Genomic DNA, 24,816 nt, shown 5'->3' with positions numbered 1-24,816 from the left:
GGAAGGAAAAAGAAAGAAAGAAAGAAAGAAAGAAAGAAAGAAAGAAAGAAAGAAAGAAAGAAAGAAAGAAAGAAAGAAAGAAAGAAAGAAAGAAAACAAAGAAGAGTAGGAAAGAAATCATCATAGTATACAAAAGACAGATAACCATCACAGACTGGAAGAATGCATAAAACAAGGAACAGATGCAACTAATAATCCTAGACTTCTCTAAGCCATGTAAAATACGATTTCAACTTAACAAAGTTTCAAAGACCAGATGATTGGTAACCAAATTTGATTTAAAAGGAGATTACTGAGCTCAGAAAAGAAACCGAGAACCCAAAGTACCACATGGTGGATCAAAGAAGTAAATTAGGAAGAGCAAGATGCAGAAGAGACATGCATACAAATCAAAACAAGCGTATGGAGGAAGAACTTTAGGTGGTCACGCTAATGCTTATCCAACATTACGATAATTTACATGCCTTAAGTAAAGAGCCTAATAAATGGAATAGAAAAATATCCACAGATGCTGTATGTGAAAAGTTTCCAGAAATAAAGGAAGAATTGAACCTGCTCCTCAAAAGGACAAAGTCTCTACCAGGAAAAATTGATGCAGGACAATCAATATTGAGATATATTCTAGTTGTGTTATGGTACTTCAAAAACAAAGAATTTGTTTCTGCACCTAAGCACGCACGCGCGCACACACACACACACACACACACACAATCAATTACTTACAAGGGAACAAATTTGTTCCACTTAAATATAAAAGTAAAATGTAACATCTCCAGAATGTTTCTGCTCCTGGGCGAGATGAAGCATGCATACTCTACTGAATGCAGCTATAAAATGTGGACACAGTGCATGGGCCAGCTATTTGAAGACTCTGAAAAGTAAATGGAAGGAGGCAGACTAGGGAAAGACTACAATTTGAAGCACCACTGAAACAGCAGTGAATTTGACATTTTCCCCCTTTAGTATCCTTGGCTCAATGTAGCCTGCAAGTTAGAAGTAGACAGTGGTGTGAACAGAGAGAGCTCTGGTTCTGACTTGAGAAGAGGGAAAAGGGAATACTAACCCTCAGCGATAGTTAAGGGGATCCCCAGTTTTTCTTTCTTCTTTTCTTCGTACTTTCATGTTCTAGCCCACAGGCAATCCTGTGGCAGCAGTGGTGGTGACAGAGGTAGAGACAGTGACAGTGGCAGCCGCCAGGGCCTTCAGGTGATTAAAACTCTGAAGGAAAGTAACCTTCCTCCCTGATTGTAGGTCCCAAGAGGGTGCCCATGCCTTCTTTTTTCTCTCTTTGGTCTTCCTGCCGAATGACACCAGAGGAAGGCAAAGGCACAGGAAGTGTGTGGCAGAGAAGAGTACCTAAAGCGATAGCAACAGCTTTCTGGCTAGAAGGTTAAAAAGGGGAAGCTGAGGGAACCAGAAAGTGCTGGGGAGATTGCAGGGAGGGAGGAAGTGCTTGGGAAAGTAAACCCATGAAGCTGTGTATGAACTTGTGGGCTTACCCCCAAGCTGTGTATGTACAGATGTGATCCTATACAACATACAAAGGACTTTGAGAACTGCACTGAGTAAGGGATATAGACCTCGCCAGTTCCAAGACTGCTGATCATGCTTAACAGAACCAAATACCATTGGAAAGGCTTTGAAGTGGAACTAACATTAAAACCCCCAGTCAGAACATGTGACCTAAGCCTAAGTGACGGGGGGAAAAATGAGTGGAAACTTGGGGATCTGTGGGAATATGACAAAAGAGCTAACTTTTGTGTCATCGTAGTGCCAGAAGGAAAGGAGGAAGGGGGTGGGACTGAAAAAGTATTCAAATAAATAATGGCTGGAAGATTCTAAATATGGCAAAAGACACACACGCCTATACATTTAAGAAGCTGAGTGAACATCAGCTTCTTTAAGAATAATCTTAAAGGAACTTACACTAAGAAGCATCCCAGTCAAACTTGTGAAAACTAAAGACCTAGGAAAAATGTCTCAAAAGCAGAGAGAGAGAGAGAAAGGAAACCTTACCTATATGGCAAAAGCAAATAGAATGGCAATATATTTCTCATGAGAAACCATGGAGGCCAGAGGAAGCGGCATAACACTTCTCAGTGGCGAAACAAAAGAACCGCAACCCTGTCTACAAAGCGAAATTACCTTCAGGAATGCAGGGGAAATCAAGACATTCGCAGATGAAGGAAAAGTAAGTTAGATTGTTGCCATCAGACCTACGCTTACCTCTACGCTTGGAGAAGGTTTCTACGTGAGATTCCATTAGGCATGTAAAATGCCTTGGCTGAGCATGACCTGCTCACCAGTTCTCTCTAATGTGGACATTTATCATGCTGCCCAGTATTGGGAAGATATGTCTTGGAATTTCTCATGAGCTCCTAGTACAAGTCTGGTCTAGTTTCTGCCTCCAACCCCTCCACTGAAATTGCTCTTGCCAAGGCCCCCAGCAACACTTGCATTGCTTAATTCAGTGAACAGGTTTTAATGCTTATCATTTTGGAACTCAGCAAATGTTTCTGAGTTTGTCACTTCTTGTTCAGTTCCTCTGGCTTCCTTCTGAACCTTTGCTCTCATCTCTTTCGGGCTTGATTATCTTTCAGCATGCCCCCCCACCCACCCACCCCACACCAACTTTATCTGTGGAGACACTCCTCTAGTCTTCTTCCAATGATGTTCCTCTTCTGCTTGCCCCTTAAAAGAAGTTGTCCTTGGTCCCCTTATATATTCTATGTGCTCTCTCTGAATGGTCTCAACTACATTCATGGGTTCAAGAACTACCCTGATGAGTCGCAAATCTATATTTTCAGTATTGACTTCGCTCCTGAACTCCTAAGCCAAATATCCTTCATCTCCATATGGATATCCCACAAGCATTTGAAATTTCACATGCTCGAGACTGAACTCATCTTCCTACCCATATGCAGACCTCTTCCTTCATCCCATTTGTCCAGGAATGACTCCAAAGTCTGTGGTCAGCTCACTCTACCCCTGTGGAGTCATGCTAGAGCTTTTTCACTTCCCCATCTTCACGCCCCTTCCCTGCCAACCAATGCCCCATTTTTCCAATTGGCTAACTTGTACTCATTCTTCAAGCTTCATATTGGACACCATTTCTCCAGGAACATTTCCCCAATCCCAAAAGTCTGTGTAAAGTACTCCTCTTATGTGTTCCTACAGCAATTTCTTAGTCCATCAGTGTTGCTATAAAGGAATACCTGAGGGACTGGGTAATTTATAAAGAAAAGAGGTTTATCTGGCTCATGATTCTGCAGGCTGTACAGGAAACATGGTGCTGGCATCTGCTTGGTTTCTGGTGAGGGTCTCAGGCTGCTTCCACTCGTGGCAGAAGGTGAAGGGGAGCTGACAAGTGCAGAGATCACATGGTGAGAGAGGAATCAAGGTTGCGGGTGGAGGGGGAGGTGCTACACTCTTTTTAACAACCAGCTCTTGTGGGAATGAATCAAGTGAGAACTCACTCATTACTGTGAGGCTGGCACCAAGCCATTCATGAAGGATCCACCCCATGACCCAAACACCTTCCATTAGACCCCACCTTCCAACACTGGTTTCAAATTTCCACATGAGATTTGGAGGGGTCAAACAAACTAAACTATAACCAGCACCTTGAACTTCCCCTCTCATAGCACTTATCACAGTATAGTGTAATTATACACTGGTTCCTTGTCTGTATGTTCCACCAGACTGCATGCAGGGATCTGATCTATATTTCTCGTTGGTGTTGTCTCAAAGCTTAACACAGTATGCCTGGCACTACCCTTCAATATTTTTTGAAGAATGAGCCAATGAATTATCATGTCTCCAGCTAGGTTCGCCAGTATGAGTAATATGTAGTGAGTGCCTACTGTGTGCCATTTTACTACCTAAACTTTGCATGGACTCTGTCCCCTAATCTTATCTACCAATGCCATTGTCTTAGTTGAGATATCTGTCATTTCTTGACTGGTATAATACAGCAGCTTTCTAATTCCAATCTCAGTCCTCTCTGTTCTATTCTCCACACGCAATCCTCTCTGTTCAATTCTCCACGCAGCTTCCAGAGTGATCTTTCTAGAGGCAAATCAGACCATGTCACTCCCAAGCTGAAAGACCACAGTGGGTTCAGTGTAGCCTACAGGGTATTCTAAAACCTGAGCATGGTATAATAGAGCCTCCATGTCTCGGCTCCTGCCTACCTCTTTCCCAGCCACATCAACCACTGCTACTCCACTGGCATCCTACTCTCCAGCCTTAATGAATTGGTTGCAACTCCCCTCTTCCCACCAGTGCCTTGGCTTCTCATCATGCTACAGATTCTTTAACACACACACTGTCCTCCAAGAAGCTTGCCAGATCCACCCCTGTTCTTTCAACGAAATGTTTATTGACCACTCTTTATACACTATGACCAAACAGGATTTGTCCCACAAATGTAAGGTTGGTTCAACATGTGAAAATCGGTTTATATAATACACCGTATCAATGGTTGGTTCAACATGTGAAAATCAATTTATATAATATGCCGTATTAACAGAATGCATGGTGGAGCGGCGGGGGGCGTGGGGGGGGGGGACTCATGGTCATCTTAATCATGTACAAAAAGGATCATCTGACAAAAACACGCAATACCCTTTCATGAAAGTACATTCAACAAACCAGGAATAGAAAGAAACTTCTTCAACCTGATAGAGGGTATCCATGAAAAACCCAGAGATAATATCATACTTAATGGTGAAAGACTGGTTGACTTCCCCCTAAGATCAGGAATGAGAAAAGGATGTCTTCTCTTGCCACTTCTAATTCAACATCGTACTCAAAGTTCTAGTCAGGGCAATTAGTCGAGAAAAAGAAATAAAAGGCATCCAGATTGGAAAGGAACAAGTAAAACCATCTCTATTCATACATGCATAGATGGCATGTTCTTATATAGAGGACACTAAAGAGTCCATCAAAAGGCAAAAACAAAAACCAAACCAAACAAAACAAACCCGAGATGGTTTGGCTCTGCGTCCCCACCCAAATCTCATGTCGAATTGTAATCCCCACCTGTTGAAGGAGGGGCCTGGTGGGAGGTGACAGAATCATGGGGGCGGACTTCCCCCTTGCCATTCTTGTGACAGAGTTGTCACAAGATCTGATTGTTTGAAAATGTGCAGCCCTTCCCCCTTCGCGCACGTTCTCTCTCTCTTCCTCCTGCTCCAATATGTGAAGAAGGTGCTGGCTTCCCCTTCGCCTTCCGCCATGATTGCACGTTTCCTGAGGCCTGCCCAGAAGCAGAAGCCTGCACAGCCTGCAGAACCATGAGGCAAGTAAACCTCTTTTCTTTATGAATTACCCATTCTCAGGCAGTTCTTTATAGCAGTGTAGGAACGGACTAATACGCCCACCCTATCTGAGCACGCTCAGCAAAGTTGCAGTACCCAAGATCAACCTGCAACAATCAGTGGTATTTCCGTACCCTAGCAGTGAATAACATGGATGAACCCTGATGAAACCATTATGCTAAGTGAAAGCAGCCAGACACACAAGGCCTCACATTTGGTCGTATGATTCCATCTATAGGAAATCTCCAAAACAGGCTAACCTCTACGGACAGAAAGCAGATTGACAAGTGGTTGCCAGGGGCTATCGGGAACGTGCGTATGGGCGGGGGGAGAGGGGTGTGTGTGGCGGGGTGTGGGGGTTGGTAGTGGTGGTGTGGAAGGAGACGTGTGGCAAGTGACTGCTTATAGGTGCAGGGGTTTCAGTTTCTTTTGGGAGTGTTGAAAATGTTTTGGAACTAGGTGGTTGTGACGGATGTGCAACATTGTGAAGGCGTGGCACCCACTCTCCCCTCGCCCACCCCTCTGTCTTTCCCACAATGTTCCCATCCGGTAGAAAGGGTGAGTTCCCACTGGCAGAGAGAGGGTCATGAGCGGGATTCCCCCTCCCCCCACCATGGCCCTCCAGCCACTTCTAGGCCCAGGCCTGCTCCCTCGAGGCCAATGGGAAAGCGCCGAGGTCACCTGATGGACGTGTCCCTTGTGAGGCCGTCACCGCGTGCGTGCCCGTCACCGCGTGCGTGCCCGTCACCGGACGTGCGTGCCCATTGGTCTCGGCTCCCCAGCCAATGAGGGGCTGGGCCCTGGTCGCTAGGATACACTGTACTGGACGCGGTAACTGTCATCTTGAGAGCCATCTTGTCTAGCTAGGGCAAGCTGAGATAGCACCCTCAACACCCAGCATGTCGGGGAGGAGGAGCCATCGCCGGTCCTCCGGGGCTGGCGGCCGGGGGCGGACCTGCTCTCGCACCGTCCGAGTGGAGCTTTCGTTTTCGGTGAGCCAGGTGGAGCGCGGTCTACGGGAGGGCCACTACGCTCAGCGCCTGAGTCCCACGGCGCCGGTCTACCTCGCTGCGGTTATCGAGTACCTGACCGCCAAGGTCCTGGAGCTGGCGGGGAACGAGGCCCAGAACCACGGAGAGAGGAACATCACTCCACTGCTACTGGACATGGCGGTTCACAACGACAGCCTGCTGAGCACCCTCTTTGACACAACCACTATCTCTCAAGTGGCCCCCGGCGGGGACTAGCTTCTGACGCCCAGCCCCTGGGACCTGGCAGGTCCACTCGTCCACCCACCGAGCCCCAAACTCCCGGCCTCAAATCCCTCGGCCCGAACCCCCGGCCTTAAACACCCCCCACCACCCGGGCCCCAAAGTCTTGGGCCTTCATTAATTCTGCCAATAAAATGTTTAAAGGAACCCACCTGCCTGCTTCAGTCACTTTGCCTTGGGGTGGGGGTGGGGTGGGCGGTGACATGGGGTGGGGGGCTGGGCGGTGACATGGGGTGTATTGGGGGCATGGGCGGTGAGATGGGGTGGGGGGTTGTGAGACCTCCACAGCTGGAGGGATGGAGAGGTGGTGGGGGTCTGGGGTTGGGTGGGAGGCAGGGATGGCACAGAGGAGCGGTCCCTCCCCGTGACAGTGCAGGGGACTGGCCCTGGGTGGGAAGGGGACACCCCCGCTGGTTCTGAGCAAGTCAGGGCCTGCCCGGGAAAGTCCTCAGCATGATGGCGTTCGTTGGGGCGGGTGGGCCTCAAGACCATGACTGCAGCGTTGCGACAGGATGGACTCCTAAAGGCAACCGGGCTGGGGACGGAGAGGTGGACCCGGCGGTTGGCAAGGGGCCCTGGACAGGAAGATGGAGGAGTGAGCGGTGGGGGGAAAACAGTCGAGAAATGCACAGATACGGAATTAGGGTCACGAGTTTAGTTTGGGTCATGTTCAGATGGAGAGGCTGTGGGAGGCCTTGAGCAAGCGAGACCATCTGCATTGCAGCCGAGCTAGCAGCAGCTGGCGCCCGGCCAGGCCCCGAGTACCTTCCCAGGGTCTTGGCTCCGCATCCCCGAGACCCTGGATTTGCATGCGCCGCTCACAGCCCGGCCAGGCCCCGCCTCCGATCCCGCTCTTTGCACATCACCAGGGCAAGGGGCAGGCTCGGGCTGGGGAGCGGGCGCGGGCACGCCGGCAGCCCGCCAAGGGGGACGCAGGGCACGTCGCCCCGCCCCGCCCCGCCCGTCCGCCAGCTGCGGCAGCGCGTCCGGAAGTGCGTGGGGCGGCGAGCATGGCGGCAGCGGCGGCCGGCCTGGTCGGCGGCGCCGGCCCGGGACCCGAGGCCGGGGACTTCCTGGCCCGCTACCGGCTGGTATCGAACAAGCTGAAGAAGCGGTTCCTGCGGAAGCCGAACGTGGCGGAGGCCGGCGAGCAGTTCGGACAGCTGGGCCGGGAGCTGCGCGCCCAGGAGTGTCTGCCGTACGCGGCCTGGTGCCAGCTGGCGGTGGCGCGCTGCCAGCAGGCGCTCTTCCACGGGCCCGGGGAGGCGCTGGCCCTCACCGAGGCCGCCCGCCTCTTCCTGCGGCAGGAGCGCGACGCGCGCCAGCGCCTGGTCTGCCCCGCCGCCTACGGGGAGCCGCTGCAGGCCGCCGCCAGCGCCCTGGGCGCCGCGGTGCGTCTGCACCTCGAGCTGGGCCAGCCGGCCGCCGCCGCCGCCCTCTGCCTCGAGCTGGCCGCCGCCCTGCGCGACCTGGGCCAGCCGGCCGCCGCCGCCGGTCACTTCCAGCGCGCCGCCCAGCTCCAGCTGCCCCAGCTGCCCCTGGCCGCGCTGCAGGCGCTCGGCGAGGCCGCCTCCTGCCAGCTGCTGGCGCGCGACTACACCGGCGCCCTGGCGGTCTTCACGCGCATGCAGCGCCTGGCGCGGGAGCACGGCAGCCACCCGGTGCAGTCACTGCCGCCGCCCCCGCCGCCGGGGCCCCAGCCCGGGCCCGGGACCGGGGCGACGCCCGCCCTACCGGCCGCGCTGCTTCCTCCGAACTCCGGCTCGGCGGCGCCCTCTCCCGCCGCCCTGGGCGCCTTCTCGGACGTGCTGGTCCGCTGCGAGGTGTCCCGCGTGCTGCTGCTGCTCCTCCTGCAACCACCGCCGGCCAAGCTGCTGCCGGAGCACGCCCAGACCCTGGAGAAGTACTCCTGGGAGGCTTTTGACAGCCACGGGCAGGAGAGCAGCGGCCAGCTTCCCGAGGAGCTCTTTCTGCTGCTCCAGTCTTTGGTCATGGCTACCCACGAAAAGGACACGGAAGCCATCAAGTCGCTGCAGGTGGAGATGTGGCCACTGTTGACTGCTGAGCAGAACCACCTCCTTCACCTCGTTCTGCAAGAAACCATCTCCCCCTCAGGACAGGGAGTCTGATCCATCCCATTCACCCAGTGACTTTTTGCCCAGACCGGGAGGGGAGTCCCATCAGTCACGTGAACCAGATGACTTTGCCTGTTACCAAACCTCACGCATCCACATTTGCGTCTGGGGAGGAATAAAAAGACATCGTTCCCGCTTCTGCGTTTTGTTATTCCTATTGCCGCCATAGGAATTATTTCGTTGGCTGAACGTTACCTGCATCCCAAGAACACATTTTGATAGAATCAGAGTAGAGGACACGGCCGTCTTCTAAAAAGCCACGACATGAAAACGACAGTCCCTTTCGTCTCCTTCCTCTGCTGCTTCCACCCAACGCAGCCTCCTGCCTCCGCCTTTGTTTCATAGTGAGGATTTTATTTTGCACGGCACTCTCCCTCTAAATACCTACCCTAGGTGATTTCATCCTGCCCCTCATTTCTGAACGTATTTCTGTGTCTTTGTAATGGCCAAATTTCTCCTTCCACTCGTCCGCACAGTACGTCTTCGTGGCAGGGGAGTCATTTTATTCCTTACAGCTTCCTTGTAACCACAGCCCTAAATCCATGATAAAGCTACTCTTGCACTCCTCATGTGTGGTTTTGGTGTCCCTCGTCTATAAAATGTGACTCTTACCTACTTGTCAGGAAGCCAGAAGCAGAACCAGATAGCTCTTTGGGCTCCAGGATGTGTTCGTTCCTTTGAAATTTGCACTATGCCTGCCTCCTATGTGGGCAATGAACCTGCAGAGATCATCTGTGATGTGCTCCGTACTGGGGTGACTGCAATGCAAACATGTCCAGTGCAGCGGGTCCGATGCCGATGCATCAATTTGCATTGGAATTCACGGTTCCGGTTCTTTTCCCAGAGGTATATGCAGTGTGGATCACAACAGCTTTTATTTGTAATAGGGATTCCGCCCCCCCATCCCCGAGATGGAGTCTCACTCTGTCACCCAGGCTGGAGCACAGTGGCGTGATCTCGGCTCACTGCAACCTCCGCCTCCTGGGTTCAAGCGATTCTCCTACCTCAGCCTCCAGAGTACCTGGGATTACAGGCGCGCACCACCATGCTAGGCTAATTTTTGTATTTTTAATAGAGACGGGATCTCACCATGTTGGCCAAGCTGGTCTCCAACTCCTGACCTCAAATGAGCCACCCTCCTCGGCCTCCCAAAGTGCTGGGATTACAGGCATGAGCCACCACGCCTGGCCTGTAATAGGGATTTTGCTGCAACTTTGAGTTAAGTGGGTGAAATCAGAGTGCATGGCCGTTTGGTGGTGTGCGATCACGTGACTGCAAGGCGGCCTCCGTGTTCCCCAAAAGCAGGATGGCGTTCCATTTGAAAACACTGAAGTTTCCAAGGCTTTCTGGCTCAAATGGAGCATGCAACCCAACTAAGCTGTTTTCTTATTTATTGTGTCTTTGTAATCCTTTTGATGGGGACAACAAGAACTCTTCAGAATATAGCCTCTTTCTCAGACTTTCAACCCTGGGGAAATGCATCCTTTGGGCCGAAGTTGCACACAATACTGATCTTCAGGGCTGAGATAGAAGGGCACAGTTTGGAGTAGGTGTTTTTGTTATGCATAGTCTTTTTGCGGGGGAGAGGTGTGGAGGGTTGTCACTGTGAGTTGAGTGCCTCAAAATGGGTGGGACTTGTAGGGTGTTCTTTTCTGCTTCTATTTCTATTTCAACAGTGTGGAAGTAACGGGAAGCACCGTCATTCCTCTTTCTCTCACTTGGCTGCCAGGAAGGGTCCTACGGAGCCCTGAACGCCTAGCTCGAATTACTGTATAAGCGGTTGAAGGGCTCATGGTCCTTTGCTCTTTGGCTCTTTCCTGGTATGTTCCTCTTAACCCGGGCTGCAGACCTGGCCGGCTGGCTTATTGTCAGGTTTAGGAGTTACGGAGCATGACTGGTGACCAGTTTGGGATTTGGGCTTCAGGAGAAGCCCCCTTAGGCCTCTGGTCCAAACTCCTTGCATCAGGAAGGTGAAGGGAAGGATAACCAGACAGTCAGGTACTGGGTAGCTGAGCATAATTCTAGGAAACACTAAAACTCCTCGTTTTCCATTTGCCGTGGGCTCATTCATGTATGTCCCTCAGAAACTTAAGAGCAGTGATAACTGGGCCGAGGCCAGATTTCAGCATTTTTGAGAATTCCCTCGTAATGTACCACATCAATATCAAAAGTCAACACTGATTTCTAGCATGCCAAAAGCAAATACTTTCAGAGGACATGATTCGTTTGCTTTTTAACCTGAAAACAATTCCAGATTCACATTTAAAACAGTGTGAACCGTCGGAAATGGTGGCAGCGAAGCAGTGAACCCTTAAAGGGTGTTGGGGTTCCCCTTCTCCCCATTATGAGGTACTCCTAAAAGGAGAAGTGTTGCTTATGAAAGAATATTTTATACGCGAATAGTACAAAGACAAAGACGTTTGAGAACCGCTACGCCGGAGGAAGGTGATCAAGACTGAAATTAGTGTATTAGGCAAGATCTGGTTCCTAGGTGCTGAGGATTCTGGTGCCAAGGATTAATGTTAACCGTGTAGGCATCTCTACCACCGTTAGAGGAGATCAGCAGCCCACAGACTCTTTCTGTCAAGGGCCAGATAGAAATGTGTTAGTCTTTACAGACCACAGATGGTCTCTGTCGCACAGTCTTCTTTGTTTCTTTGTATGTTTGTCTTTGCAATCCTTTAAACGTGTAAAAACTATTCTTAATTCACAGTCCGTACAAAAGCAGGCTGTGGGCCAAATTCTGGGGCTATAGTTTGCCCACCCCTGAATTAGAGCCCAGAACGTAGTAGTTGCTCAATAACTGTTTAATTTTTTTTTTATTTCAATAACTTTTGGCTTACAAGTGGTTTTTGGTTAAATGGATGGATTATATAGTGGTAAATTCTGAGATTTTAGTGCACTCATCACCCGAGTAGTGTACATTGTACCCAATATGTAGTTTTTTTTATCCCATACCCTCACACTCTCCCCCTTCTGTGTTTCCAAAGTCCGTTATTTCACTCTGTGTGTCTTTGCATTCTCATAGCTTAGCTCCCACTTACGGGTGAGAACATAGGGTAATTTGGTCTTCCATTCCTGAGTTCCTTCACTTAGAATAATGGCCTCCAGCTCCATCCAAGTTGCTGCAAATGACATTATTCTGTTCCTCTTTATGGCTGAGTAGTTCTCCACGGTGTATACATACCACATTTTCTGTATCTACTCATTGGTTGGTTGGTGCTTAGGTTCATTCCATATCTTTGCAATTGTGAATTGTGCTGAAATAAACATATGTGTGCATATGTCTTTTTCATATAATGACTTTTTTTCCTTTGGGCAGATACCCAGTAGTGGGATTGCTGGATCGCGTGGTAGATCTACTTTTAGTTCTTTAAGGAATCTCCATACTGTTTTCCATAGAGGTTATACATTCCCACCTAGCAGTGTATGCACCATCCCTTTTCACCACATCCGCGCCAACGTCTATTGCTTTTTGACTTTTTAATAATGGCCATTCTTGCAGGAGTAAGGTGGTATCTCATTGTGGTTTTAATGTGCATTTCCCTGATGATTAGTGATGTTGAGTATTTTTTCATATGTTTTGTGGCCATTTGTATATCTGCTTCTGATGAATGTTTATTCATGTTATTTGCTTACTCTTTGATGGGATTATTTTCATTTTTTCTTGCTGATTTGTTGCGTTCATTATAGATTCTATATACTAGTCCTTTGTTGGCTGCATAATTTGCAAATATTTCCTCCCATTCTGTGGGTTATCAGTTTACTCTGATGATTATTTCTTTTGCTGTGCATAGTGTTTTAGTTTAATTAGGTCCCATTTATTTTTGTTTCTGTTGCATTTGCTTTTGGGGTTTTAGTCGTGAATTCTTTCTCTAGGCCAATATCCAGAGACATTTTTTAAGGTTATCTTTTATAATTTGTATGGTTTCAGGTCTTAAATTTAAGTCTTTGTTCCATCTTGAATTGATTTTTGTATAAGGTAAAAAATAGGGATCCAGTTTCATTCTTCTACATGTGGCTAGCCAGTTTTCCTAGCACCGTGTATTAAATAGAGTGTCCTTTCCCCAATTTATGTTTTTGTATGCTTTTTTGAGGATTAGTTCGTTGTAAATATTTGGCTTTATTTCTGGGTTCTCTATTCTGTCCCATTGTTCTATGTGCCTACTTTTATACCAGTTCCATGCTGTTTTAGTAACTATAGCCTTGTATTATAAATTGAAGTCCAGGAATGTCATGCCTCCATATTTTTATTTTTAATTATGATTGCTCTGGCTATTTGGGCTCTTTTTTGGTTCCATATGAATTTTAGGATTGTTTTTTTCTAAATCTTTGAAAAGCAATGTTAGCATTTTGATGGGAATTGCACTGAATCTCTAGATTCCTTCGGGCAGTATGGTCATTTTCACAATATTGATTCTTCAAATCCATGAGCATAGGATGTGTTTCCATTTGTTTGTGTCATCTGTGATTTCTTTCACCGGTGTTTTGTAATTCTCCTGGTAGAGATTTTTCACCTCTTTGGTTAAGTATATTCCTAGGTATTAAATGGTTAAGTATATTCATAGGTATTAAATGTTTTGCAGCTGTTGTAAAAGAGATTGAGTTTTCTATTTGATTTTCAGCTTGGTAATTGTTGGTGTATAGTAGTGCTACCAATTTGTGTACATTGATTTTGTAACCTGAGACTTTACTGAACTTGTTTATCAAATCTAGGTGTCTTTTGGAGGAGTCTTCTAGGTATATGGCCGTATCATTAAGAAACAGTGATAATTTGACTTTTTCTTTTTAAATTTGGATGACCTTTATTTATTTCTCTTGCTTGATTGCTCTGACTAGGACTTCCAGTACTATGTTGAATAGAAGTGGTGAAAGTGGGCATGTTCCAGTTCTCAGGGGGCATGTTTTCACCTTTTCCTATTCAGTTTGATATTGGCTATGGGTTTGTCATATATAGCTTTTTTTTTTTTTTTTTTTTTTTTAAGACAAATCCCTTCTATGCCTATTTTGCTGGGGGGTTTTATCATAAAGGGATGCTGGATTTCATCAAATGCTTTTTGTGCCTCTATTGAGATGATCATATGGTTTTTGTTTTTAATTCCGTTTATATTGTGTATCACATTTATTGACTTGTGTATGTTAAACCTTCCCTGCATCCTTGGGAAACCCAGTTGATCATGGTGTATTGTGTTTTTGATGTGCTGTTGGATTTGTTTAGCTGGTATTTTGTTGAGGATTTTTCCATCTGTGTTCATCAGGGATATTGGTCTGTAATTTTATTTTTTTGTTATGTTCTTTCCTGGTTTTGGTATTCGAATGATACTGACATCATAGAATAATTTAGGGAGGATCCCTTTTTCTCTATCTTTTGCAATATTTTCAGTGGGATTGGTACCAATTCTTTGAATGTCTGGTAAAATTCAGCTGTGAATCTATCTGGACCTGGGTGTTTTTGGTTGGCAATATATTTTTTATTACTGATTCAGTCTTTCTGCTTGTGATTGGTCTGTTCAGGGTTTCTATGTATTCCTTATTTTGAGACAGAGTTTCACTCTTGTTGCCCAGGCTGGAGTGCAATGGCACAATCTCAGCTCACTGCAACCTCCGTCTCCCAGGTTCAAACAATTCTCCTGCCTCAGCCTCCCAAGTAGCTGGGATTACAGGCACCTGCCACCATGCCTGGTTAATTTTTTTGTATTTTTAGTAGAGATGGGGTTTCACCATGTTGGCCAGGCTGGTCTTGATCTCCTGACCTCAGGTGATCTGCCCGCCTCGGCCTCCCAAAGTGCTGGGATTACAGGCATGAGCCACCGCTCCCATCCAGCTTCCAGTTTAATGGAATGGTTGTTGTGTCTCCTGGTGGCAGCATTCCTCCCTCTGGGACTAAGACTTCTAGGCCAGCAGAATGTAATGTTGTGGGAACAGGAAGCAAAAATTTTGCTTCACTAGGGGTGATGGTGAGTGGTGCCACTTCCACTTCCACCCCTTGATTCCTGGACCCGTGAATCCTGGCTATGGGAGAAACAGTACCATATATTGGATGCTGATTCAGAGCATACATGGCCTTCTGGAGAACTTTGCCCCAGCCCTACAAGGTATTGTCACCTAGTTGATGTTGTATTTTATTTTCATTTGTTTCAATGATTTTTAATTCCCATCTTAATTTCTTCACTGACCCAATGATCTTTCTGAAGCATGTTGTTTAATTTCCATGTATCATATGGTTTCCAAAGTTGTTTTCTATTGATTTCTAATTTTTTTTCCACTGTGATCTGACAAGATGCTTGATATGACTTAATTATTTTAAAGTTTAAGACTTGTTTTGTGTCCCAACATATTGCCTGTTCTATAGAATGTTTCATGTGCTTTTGAGAAGAATATGTATTCTACAACTATTGGATGACATATTTTGCAAATGTCCGTTAGATCCATTTAGTTTAAAGCCTGATTTAAATCCGGTGTTTCAGCCAGGCATGGTGGCTCACACCTGTAATCCCAGAACTTTGGGAGGCCAAGGCAGGTGGATAACTTGAGCCCAGGAGCTCAGTGCTAGCCTGGGCAAATGGTAAAACCCTGTCTCTACCAAAAATACAAAAATTTGCCAGTCTTATAACACGGCCTCAAAATAAATAAATATATAAATGCAGTGTTTTAGATGATCTGTCTACTAAGAGTAGGGTGTTGAAATCCCTCACTATTATTACATTGACCCATGCTCTTTAGATCTAGTAATATTTGCTTCATGAATCTGAGTTCTCTAATATTGGGTGCGTGTATGTTTATAATTGTTAATCCTCTCCATGGATTGATCTCTTTTTCATGATATAATAATATTGGGGTTTGTTTTCTGTTTGTTTTTCTTTGAATGGTCTAGCCAGTCTTCTGTAGGGCTGCCATTTGCTGGGGGTTCACTCCAGACCCTACTTGCCTCAGTTACTCCCATACCTGGAGGTGTCACCAGTGAAGACTGCAAAACGGCAAAGATGGCATCCTGCCCCTTTCTCTGGAAGCTCCATCCCAGAGGGCTACTGATTTATTGCTGGTTCCAACAGGCCTGTAGGAGGTGGCTGGAGGCCCCAGTTGGAAGTTCTCACCCAGTCAGGAGGAACAGGATCAGGGACCCAGTTAAAGAAGCAGTCTGGCTGCTTTGTGGTAGAGCAGCTGTGCTGTGTTGGGGATCCTTTCAGCCCCCGTCTGGTTTGGGCTTTCCAAGTCCCAGAAGCTGGACTGGCTGAGAAGCCCAAATGGCTCAAGTGGTAACCTGCCTTGCCCCTCAGGCACTCTGTCTCAGGGAGAATTTAGAGCTCTGTTGGCCCCATAGAACATGGGTGGGGATGGCCAGAGGCTCTGACTTGGAGGACCCTGCTGGGAGGATCTGCCCCATGAGGAGGAGTGGATCGGAGTCCCACTTAAAGAAGCAGTCTGACCACACCTCAACAGAACAGCTGTGTCATGGTGGGGAACCACCTCTGTCCCTGTTGGCTTGGACTCTCCAAAGCTTGCAGGCTGGAACGGCTGAATCATCCAACTAACCTAGGTGGCAGCCCTCCCCTCCTCAGGGCACTCCATCCTAGAGAGAGTTCAGAGCTCTGTTCATAATATGTGCAAGCAGGCATGGCCAGAAGTCCCAGCTGGGAGGTCCTGCCCAGTGAGGAGGAATGGATTGGGCCCACTTAAAGAAGCAGTTTGGCCACAACATGGCAATGGAGGGACCCTTCCTGTCTGGACCATTTGGACTCTCCAAAGCCCGGAGGCTGGAACAGCTGAGTTGACCAAACAGCAGAGATGGTGCCCGCCCCTGCCCACAGGGGGCTCTGTCCAGCCTCAGGCAGGCTTCACCCACCTTGTTGCTGGTAGCTGGCTGGAATTCCAAGCCAGTGGGTCTTATCTTGTGAGGTGCCATGAAAGTGTGGCCCACAGAACAATGCTGTTCAGCTCCCTGGGTTCCACCCCCTTCCTAGGGGTATGTGCAGTTCTCTTGCCCTGCATGAGTTGCAGACATGTATGCTGGGGATCCTGGGGCTGGAGTATGTAAAGCTACTGGGTCTCTTTGTGTTCCTGAGCATCTGTTCTGCCAAGACTCCACACAACTCTGTGTGTCAGCCCCAAGGCCCTGATGGGCTCACAAGGGGATCTCCTGATCAGCAGATTGCAAAGATACATGGGAAGAGCGTGGTTTCCAGGGGTTGCACAATCACTCACTGCTTCCATTGGCTGGGGGTGGGGGTTCCCTTGGCTCAGTGTCGCTCCTGAGTGAGCCATTTCCCCACCCTGCTTATCTTCGTGCTCCATGGGTCGAGTTGTCCTAATCAGTCCCACTGCAAGAACCTGGATATTTCAGATGAAGTTGCTGTATTCACTTGCTTCTTTCATTCCTCTCTCTGAGTGCTGCAGACCACAGCTGCCTCTAATTAGCCATCTTGGCCCCTCTGACAAAGGACTCTTAGTAAGAGGACCTCAGCAGGGGTTAAAAACATGTTGAACTATGTTTAAATAGTAGCTTTACTACTTACTCTCTAGTATCTTCACCTTTCTGATCCTCATTGCTTTTCTTTTGAAAAAATGTGGATAATAATTTTACTGAGCTCATAGGGTATTTTTGAGGATTAAATGAGATAAGTTTGGCAATAAGCTTAGAATAGTAGGCTGCCTATATACTTCCTCAGTCAGAATTGGATGAGAAATTTGGGTAGAATGGATTTTGCTAGTAGAAGTTCAGGAAGAGAGAGGAATATTAATAGATTCACTTGGAGGGAAGACAAGAGGCAGAAGCAAAAGATAAGGATTTATAGTAACTTTTGCGATATCATGGCATGCGAAAGGTAGATATCTGTGTCACATGGCTGTCCCTAGTTTAAAAAGAGCCTGAAAAAGCAAGTGTCTCAGCTGGGGTTGAGTACATTATTACCACAAACAAAATTAAGGCTCCTATTAGTAAGAAAGGTAGAAATAATAAATACTGGGTAGTCAATAAAGTGTCTGACACAGTCTCATAAGATAGGCAATAATAGTATAGTGTGCTTGTTTTCAAAGTAGAAGTAAAAGGTGACTTCCAGAAATCACATTGTTCTCTATTTCGTTCAGACTCTACTTGGTGTTGTTTCTAATACTTTAAGAAATTTATTGTCAAGCTAGACATGGTTCACATGAGATTTTAAAGTATGGTGACAAGTTTGGAAATTACTTAGGAAGTTTCTCAATTTAGGTTGAGAAAGGAACAGATTGGATATGTAACTACCAGGACAAGGTAAATAAAATAAAAATAAAGAAATTAGTCCTAGATGGTTTTCTTACACCATTTGGATTAGAATTTGATCTTAGTTACATGATCTTAATTTGGCCAATTTCTTTCCTCTCTTATAATAATAGCTGACATTTATTGAATAGCTAATATGTGCCAGGTACGTTGCTTGGCACAGCATAAGCATTCTAGCCATTAATCTACATAATAACTCTATGAAGTAGGTACTATTTTTTAAACCATTTTAAGGATGAGGAAATAGAATCAGGTGGGTGAACTGATTCTCCTATAGCTCCACAGCTAGTAAGTGACAGAGGTCATTAGTGACCTAGATGGGAGCTAGACTAAGGGATCTACCAGTTGGAAAGCTTTCTGACTGACCTATTATTTTGTCTTATTCTGTTTAAAAAAACACACTCTCCATCTTTACTTTCTCAATAGAAATTCACTCAGTCTTATTTCTGATACCACCAGCTTCACTGAGGTCATTAATGATCTCCATGTTGTTAAATCTGATGGACACTTTGATGTCATTATCTGACCTAACTCCTTAGGTTTATTTGACACAGCCTACCAGTTTACCTTTTTTTAAACACTCAATTCCCTTGGTTTCCATGTTACCATGCTCTCTTGATTGTCTTCTTGCCATTCAGTGTGCCCTCTCCCATTTTAATCAGCCACAAATATTATTGAGCTATGTGGTATTCCTAATCATTTCCAGAGCCAGAGTACTCAGCTTGTCCATATAGAAAAATCTTTAATTTCTGTAGTAATTGGATTTGAACATTGTTTTTTGCTTAACTTGTGCTGGGAATAACTATCTCCATGAAATACAAAGAAATAAAATTTTGTGGATATAATTTGTTAATAGTCATAGAGCAAGTAAATGACAGCTATAATTCACAGTTTTAATTTTCATGTCTGATCTGTCTAGCTATCATCTATCTGTCTATATCTTTTCAGTGTTCATTGAATAGAACTTCTAGATGTGTCAGAGTAAAAAGAAACATTTTATTGAAAAGTAATTGTAAAATTCAATGGTGGAAATGATAACATTGTTGTGCACATCACATTTTTATTTCATAATCTCTCTTCTCTTCTCTTCATAAGAAACTCATGGATGAGTGCCAGGACCAACGCTGGTATCTGATATCTGTGAATAGTTGAGTATTTGGACCAGATCCATGTCCTGAGACATATAAGTAGCTTCTTGTGTCTTATAAGTGTAGACCAGGCAAGTTTCACAGAGGTATTTAAAATTAAGAGGGGATTTATCAAAAAAGATTGTAGTCCTGCATAGTTTGTGGACTCATTTCTAAGTGCTATGTCTGTGTTTTCATGTTTAGTAATTTTTAAATCAATGCATAATACCTTAAGCTGTATAACCCACAGACACAAAATACTTCTTGGTTACAGAGATATTTTATATTTTATAATTAGAGAAAGATCTGAAATCTATCCAAAAGTAAGAGCCACTTTCACTGTAATATCTCATTTTGTAATTTTTGGATTATAATCCTTCTGAAAATTGATTTCTGCAAGTTCAACTGACTCTATATTTATCCTCATTTTAAGGAAATTTAAACTGTCAATGCTTCCAGACAGCTTAAAAATATACATGTTGGAATATAGAGTTGAATTTGAAAGGTAAGCTAAAGTATCAGCCTTGTTTCCTAGAGAACTACCAAATAAAGACAATGTGTGAGAATGGCACGCTGAGGCTTCAGTGCAGAAATACATCTGTCCTGGCAATTTTCTCTGCAAGTTATGGCAAATTCTTAGGGGAAAACAGAAATGTGATATAATGAATAAAAATGGACCAGTCACAGGTATGTTGGAAATGGGAGACATGCAAAACCTGCAATAAAGTTTTTCAAATTATTTGTTTAATGTTAGTGGTTTACTGAGCTTTAAATAATTGACTAATATTGTCCAGATCACTATGATACTCAATATATGGGCAATGTAATGGGACCAGCATTATTTTGGTGTATAATGATATATACATTCTTAACTGGTTAAAATTATATTCTGAGTAAGAATATAATCTTGATCAGCTAGTTCATGGCCAAATAAATGTTGTTTTTGAAAGCTACACCTGATACGTATTTCTGGGCTGTTTCCCAGGACAGTGTGAGTAGAAAATACTGCTTGGTTCTTAAGCGTGCAAACTCAGTAGCTTCTTCCCAGTCCAGCTTATCCTAAAGTGTGTTCCACAGAAAAAAATTAACATTCTTAAGAATTCCATTGGAAAACCCAGTTATATTGACTTATTTTCAATTAATAATGCAACACTATATCACAGCATTATTGCTGTAGTGTGCTTCAGCATTAGCTATCATATACAGGGTCTATATGGAATTCTCAGTGATGTAAGTTCTATCTGTGGCCTAAATCCTTCTCATTTTTGGCAATGCTGCCCTGTAATTGTTACTGCATTGTATTAGTTCCTGCTTCTGGTATATTCATGATCTGTAGGATACAAATCTCTTGAATGCTTAGGCCACAAAGTTTTGAATAACCCTTATTGATTTGCCTCAACCTCAGTATAAAGAGGAAATCTTCATAAATATTTTTCATAATGCACGGGATTTTGTAGCTTTACCTCTAGTCCAGTAGTTCTCAACCAGCAGTGATTTTATACACCCTCCCCAAGTCGTTGGCTATGTCTGGAGATATATGTGATTGTCACAACTGAGGGGTAGGGAATGCTATAGGCATCTAGCAGGTAGAGTCCAGAAATGACTCTAAACATCCTACAATGCACAGAACAACACCCTATAACTAAGAGTTATTGGCCCCAAATGGCCCCTGAGGTTGAGAAATTCTGTCCTAGTGATAAGAGCATAGCAGATACCTCCAATCTAGCTCCTTCACCTACATTTCAATTACTTCTTCCATAACCAACAGAAGGAATTAAGCACTAAAATTCAAAATATTTCTTTTTTATTTTAGTCATCGTATTTTTCAAAGTTGCTTGGTAGCACTAATATCTTTAATTGCTAAATACGTATGGTTACCGAAAATCTAAAACAACACATTTTAAACTCTATATTTAGAGCAGTAAAAAATTGAGCTATTAGGAACGTGGAGAAAATTGGCAATTAAAACATTCATAAATAAAAATTGTACTGTACTTTTTCAAGTACAAGAAACTGCGAGAACTTGTTTTACTCATTTCAGAAGACAAAAACCCAACACTCATCATTATTTGATATTTGCCAATAACCTTGGAGGTGCTGTGGCACTGCTTTCTAAGGAAGATAAATTATGATGCCAGTCTCTCTGCACCAAAAAATAATTCTCAACCTGGCATAGCACTAAAGCCTGGCAGGATGACATGGTAGAAAAAAAACAAAATTACTCTTTCCATTTCACAATCATGTGCATTTGTTGTTGCTGTCAGCATGTTTTTTTCTGTCATCCCCACACCCTCAATTTCTTTGTAGAGAATTATCTCCTTTGGATATGGTCTAAAGGAACCAGGCCCTCTCCTAGCCAAAGAGTGGGTGTGCTAGCCAAGTCAGGCCAATCCAGCACATATTTCTTCCATGATATTTGCATCTCAAGCAAAGTGACAAAAATGTTAACAATATCCTGATTCATTTGCTTCAGTGGTGGCAACCTGAATAGACTGTTTTTACTGCAAGATCCTCTTTTTAGTTCTATTTCCTTGAGACCTCAAAGTATTTTGCATCAGTTTCTTTTTTATCTCTCTCGAGCCTGCATTACAGAAATATCAGTTATCATTCTGCTATCTATTTTACCTCCCTTTCAAGTTCCCAACCCTCAAATTATTTTTGTTTGTTCAAATCATTACCAACAGAGTGCTTCGTTCCTGGTGCTCTACAAGGACTATTGAGGCAACGTCAAAAGAAATAAAATCGGTTTATATAATACACCATATTAATGGTTGGTTCAACATGTGAAAATCAATTTATATAATACGCCATATTATATCTCAGAGTGAGGGCAGGGCCAGAGGTAAATATTAGGAGCTGTATCAATTGGGGTTGTTAGGTGCAAGCAGTAGAGGCCAATCCTAGCTGACTGAACAGAAAGGGAGTTTATTAAAGGACAGTAGAGATCTCACAGAAGTTGTTTAAGGGAATGTAGAACCTGGCTCAGCTATACCTAAGAAAATGCCTCAATTCACACCTTAGAATTCTCTGATTAGATACAAAAATTAGCTGGGCATGGTGGCGCGTACCTGTACTACCAGCTACTCAGGAGGCTGAGGCAGGAGAATCACTTGAACCAGGGAGGCAGAGCTTGCAGTGAGCCGAGATCGCGCCACTGCACTCCAGCCTGGCAACAGAGCGAGACTCTGTCTCAAAAAAAAAAAAAGTCTGATTAGAAAAATGATTACACCACTGCCACCAGAAAGAGAAATCTTATATCTTTAGTTTCCAAGTCAGTCTGGCACAGACACATCTGATTGAGGGAGCTTAGGTTATGTGGCCACTCCCTAGCTGTAATGCAGATTAGGCAAGTTAGCATCTAGAATTTTCATCCCTTGTAGTAGGAGGTACATTTTGCTTCCCACCAAAACCCATGAGGTGGGGTAATTTTGCATTCATAGAAAGGGATTAATATTTTGGGCAGCCAAAACAGTTGGCAATATCCAAAATAATCTAAGCTGTGATGTCTCAATTTCAAAATACACCCTTCACTGACTTAAAATGTTAAAGTCCCACCTAACCCAACATAGCTATCCCTTACATTTTTTCCAGCATTATTGAGGTATAATTGACAAAATCATATATATCCAAGGTGTACAGATTTGATATATGTATACTTTGTGCAATAATTACCACAATCAAATTTATTAACATAGCTGTCGTCATCATGTTGTATATGCATGTGCTAAGTGCATTTAAGTGTGTAAGGACACTTATAATCTGTTCTCTTACCAAATTTCAAATATTAACTGCAGCCACCATGCTGTACATTAGATCATCAGAACTTATTCATCCTGTAACTGAAAGAGAAATACCATATGATCTCATGTGTGGCATCTCACCATTTGCCCCACTCTCCAGTCCCAGGCAAACACTATTCTATTCTCCGCTTCTATAAGTTCATCCTTTCTAGATTCCACATGTGAGATCATATGGTATTTCTCTTTCTGTGCCTGAATTACTCATTTAGCCTAGTGCCCTCTAGGTTCATCCATGTTGTCACAAAGAGCCATAAACTTGTGTCAACATTAAGGTGGTTTCCTTATTTTGGCTATTGTGAAAAATGAATCAAGGAACATGGGAATGTAGATATCTCCTTGAGATTCTGGTTTTATTTTCCTTGGATGTATACCCAGCAGTGGGATTGCTGGATCATATGGTAGTTCTGTTTTTAATATTTTGAGGAAACCCCTTACTGTTTTCCACAGAGACTATATCAATTTATGTTCCTATTAGCAATGTACAAGGACTCCCTTTTCTCTGCATCCTCACCAACACTTGTCTTTTGATAATAGTCATTGTAATGAGTATGATCTCATTGTGGTTTTAATTTGAGTTTTTCTGATGATTACTGATTTTGTGCATTTTTCATATACCTGTTGGCTATTTTACATCTTATTTGGAAAAATGTCTATTGAAGTCCTTTGCCCATTGTTTAATTGGGTTATTAGTTTTTTGTGGGTTTCTGTTATTGAGTTATGTGAGTTCCTTACATATTTTGGATATTAACCCCTTATCAGATACATAGTTCACAAATATTTTCTCCCATTCTGTAGGTTGCCTTTTAATTTTATTGATTTTTTTCCTTTGCTGTGCAGAAGCATTTTAGATATAGTCTCATTTGTTCATTTTTGCTTTTGTTACCTGTGCTTTTGATGTCAAATCTACCCTTAATATATCTTAAAATATGCTAACATTTGCCCTAAAAAGTAGATTATATTTATCCCACTAATATTCATAGAATAGGGGAAATCCCCAAACAATAGGTTGATATAGGATGGTGATAACTGTTGTGTTTAGTTGGAAAAGAAGAGGGAATAGGACAAAATCCTAAGGAATATTATCACTGAAGGGACTTGCAGAGAAAAAGAAACTTTCAAAGGGGACTAAGGAGAGATAAGTGAAGCAGGAAGAAAATGAGAAGAATGTGGTGTGATAGCATAGAGAAAGAAGACAATTATGTATTTAAATTATGGAGTTAATATAATAGCAGAGAGTCTAGGGTAATTCATTTAACCTTCATTAATCTTCTTTACTCAATCTCAAACAGCAAACTTTCTCCAACAATTTTTTATTGTATTTCATTTTTATACATTTTTAGAGATATAATTTTTGTACCCTAAAACACCAATTTTAAAATAAAAATTCCAGGGGGCGGTTCAAAGATGGCCGAATAGGAACAGCTCCAGGCTACAGCTCCCAGCATGAGTGACACAGAAGATGAGCGATTTCTGCATTTCCAACTGAGGTACCGGGTTCATCTCACTGGGGCAAGTCGGACAGTGGTTGCAGGACAGTGGGGGCAGCCCAGCAAGCCAGAGCTGAAGCAGTGTGAGGCATTGCCTCACCCAGGAAATGCAAGGGGTAAGGGAATTCCCTTTCCTAGCCAAGGGAAACCATGACACACAGCACCTGGAAAATCGGGTCACTCCCATCCTAATACTGTGCTTTTCCAAGGGTCTTAGCAAATGACACACAAGGAGATTATATCCCGTGCCTGGCTCGGAGGGTCCCATGCCCATAGGGCCTCCCTCATTGCTAGCACAGCAGTCTGAGTTCTAACTGCAAGGTGGAAGTGAGACTGGGGGAGGGGCACCCACCATTACTGAGGCTTGAGTAAGTAAACAAAGCGGCAGGGAAGCTCAAACTGGGTGGAGCCCACCACAC

At 44.5% G+C, this 24,816-nt stretch overlaps 2 protein-coding genes across 3 annotated transcripts; both read left to right on the top strand.

Moving 5' to 3' along the window:
* Positions 1–4,598: 4,598 nt before the first annotated feature.
* On the top strand, positions 4,599–6,742 carry LOC104653730 (histone H2A-Bbd type 2/3). 2 transcript variants are annotated; one of them, XM_030933741.1, is made up of 2 exons: positions 4,599–5,633; positions 6,323–6,733. In XM_030933741.1, exons 1-2 carry the CDS (start codon positions 5,544–5,546, stop codon positions 6,566–6,568), a joined length of 336 nt encoding a protein of 111 aa, XP_030789601.1. In that variant the 5' UTR covers positions 4,599–5,543; the 3' UTR covers positions 6,569–6,733. The 2 variants fall into 2 exon arrangements, with proteins under 2 accessions (XP_030789601.1, XP_010351113.1); XM_010352811.2 differs by lacking the exon at positions 4,599–5,633 and having other exon boundaries at positions 5,652–6,742.
* Positions 6,743–7,465: 723 nt separating this feature from the next.
* On the top strand, positions 7,466–9,296 carry LOC115898657 (factor VIII intron 22 protein). Its single transcript, XM_030933740.1, has one exon. It carries the CDS (start codon positions 7,603–7,605, stop codon positions 8,719–8,721), a length of 1,119 nt encoding a protein of 372 aa, XP_030789600.1. The 5' UTR covers positions 7,466–7,602; the 3' UTR covers positions 8,722–9,296.
* The last annotated feature ends 15,520 nt before the right edge of the window (positions 9,297–24,816 follow it).

Source organism: Rhinopithecus roxellana, chromosome 7 (genome assembly GCF_007565055.1).
Source record: "Rhinopithecus roxellana isolate Shanxi Qingling chromosome 7, ASM756505v1, whole genome shotgun sequence".
Taxonomy (NCBI): Eukaryota; Metazoa; Chordata; class Mammalia; order Primates; family Cercopithecidae; genus Rhinopithecus; species Rhinopithecus roxellana.
The sequence above is the reverse complement of the archived record's forward strand: the minus strand, read 5'-3'. Positions and strand labels throughout refer to the sequence as shown.

Coding starts and splice junctions, on each gene's coding strand:
- LOC104653730 (XM_010352811.2), top strand. CDS start 6,221: ATGTCGGGGAGGAGGAGCCATCGCCGGTCCTCCGGGGCTGGCGGCCGG.
- LOC115898657 (XM_030933740.1), top strand. CDS start 7,603: ATGGCGGCAGCGGCGGCCGGCCTGGTCGGCGGCGCCGGCCCGGGACCC.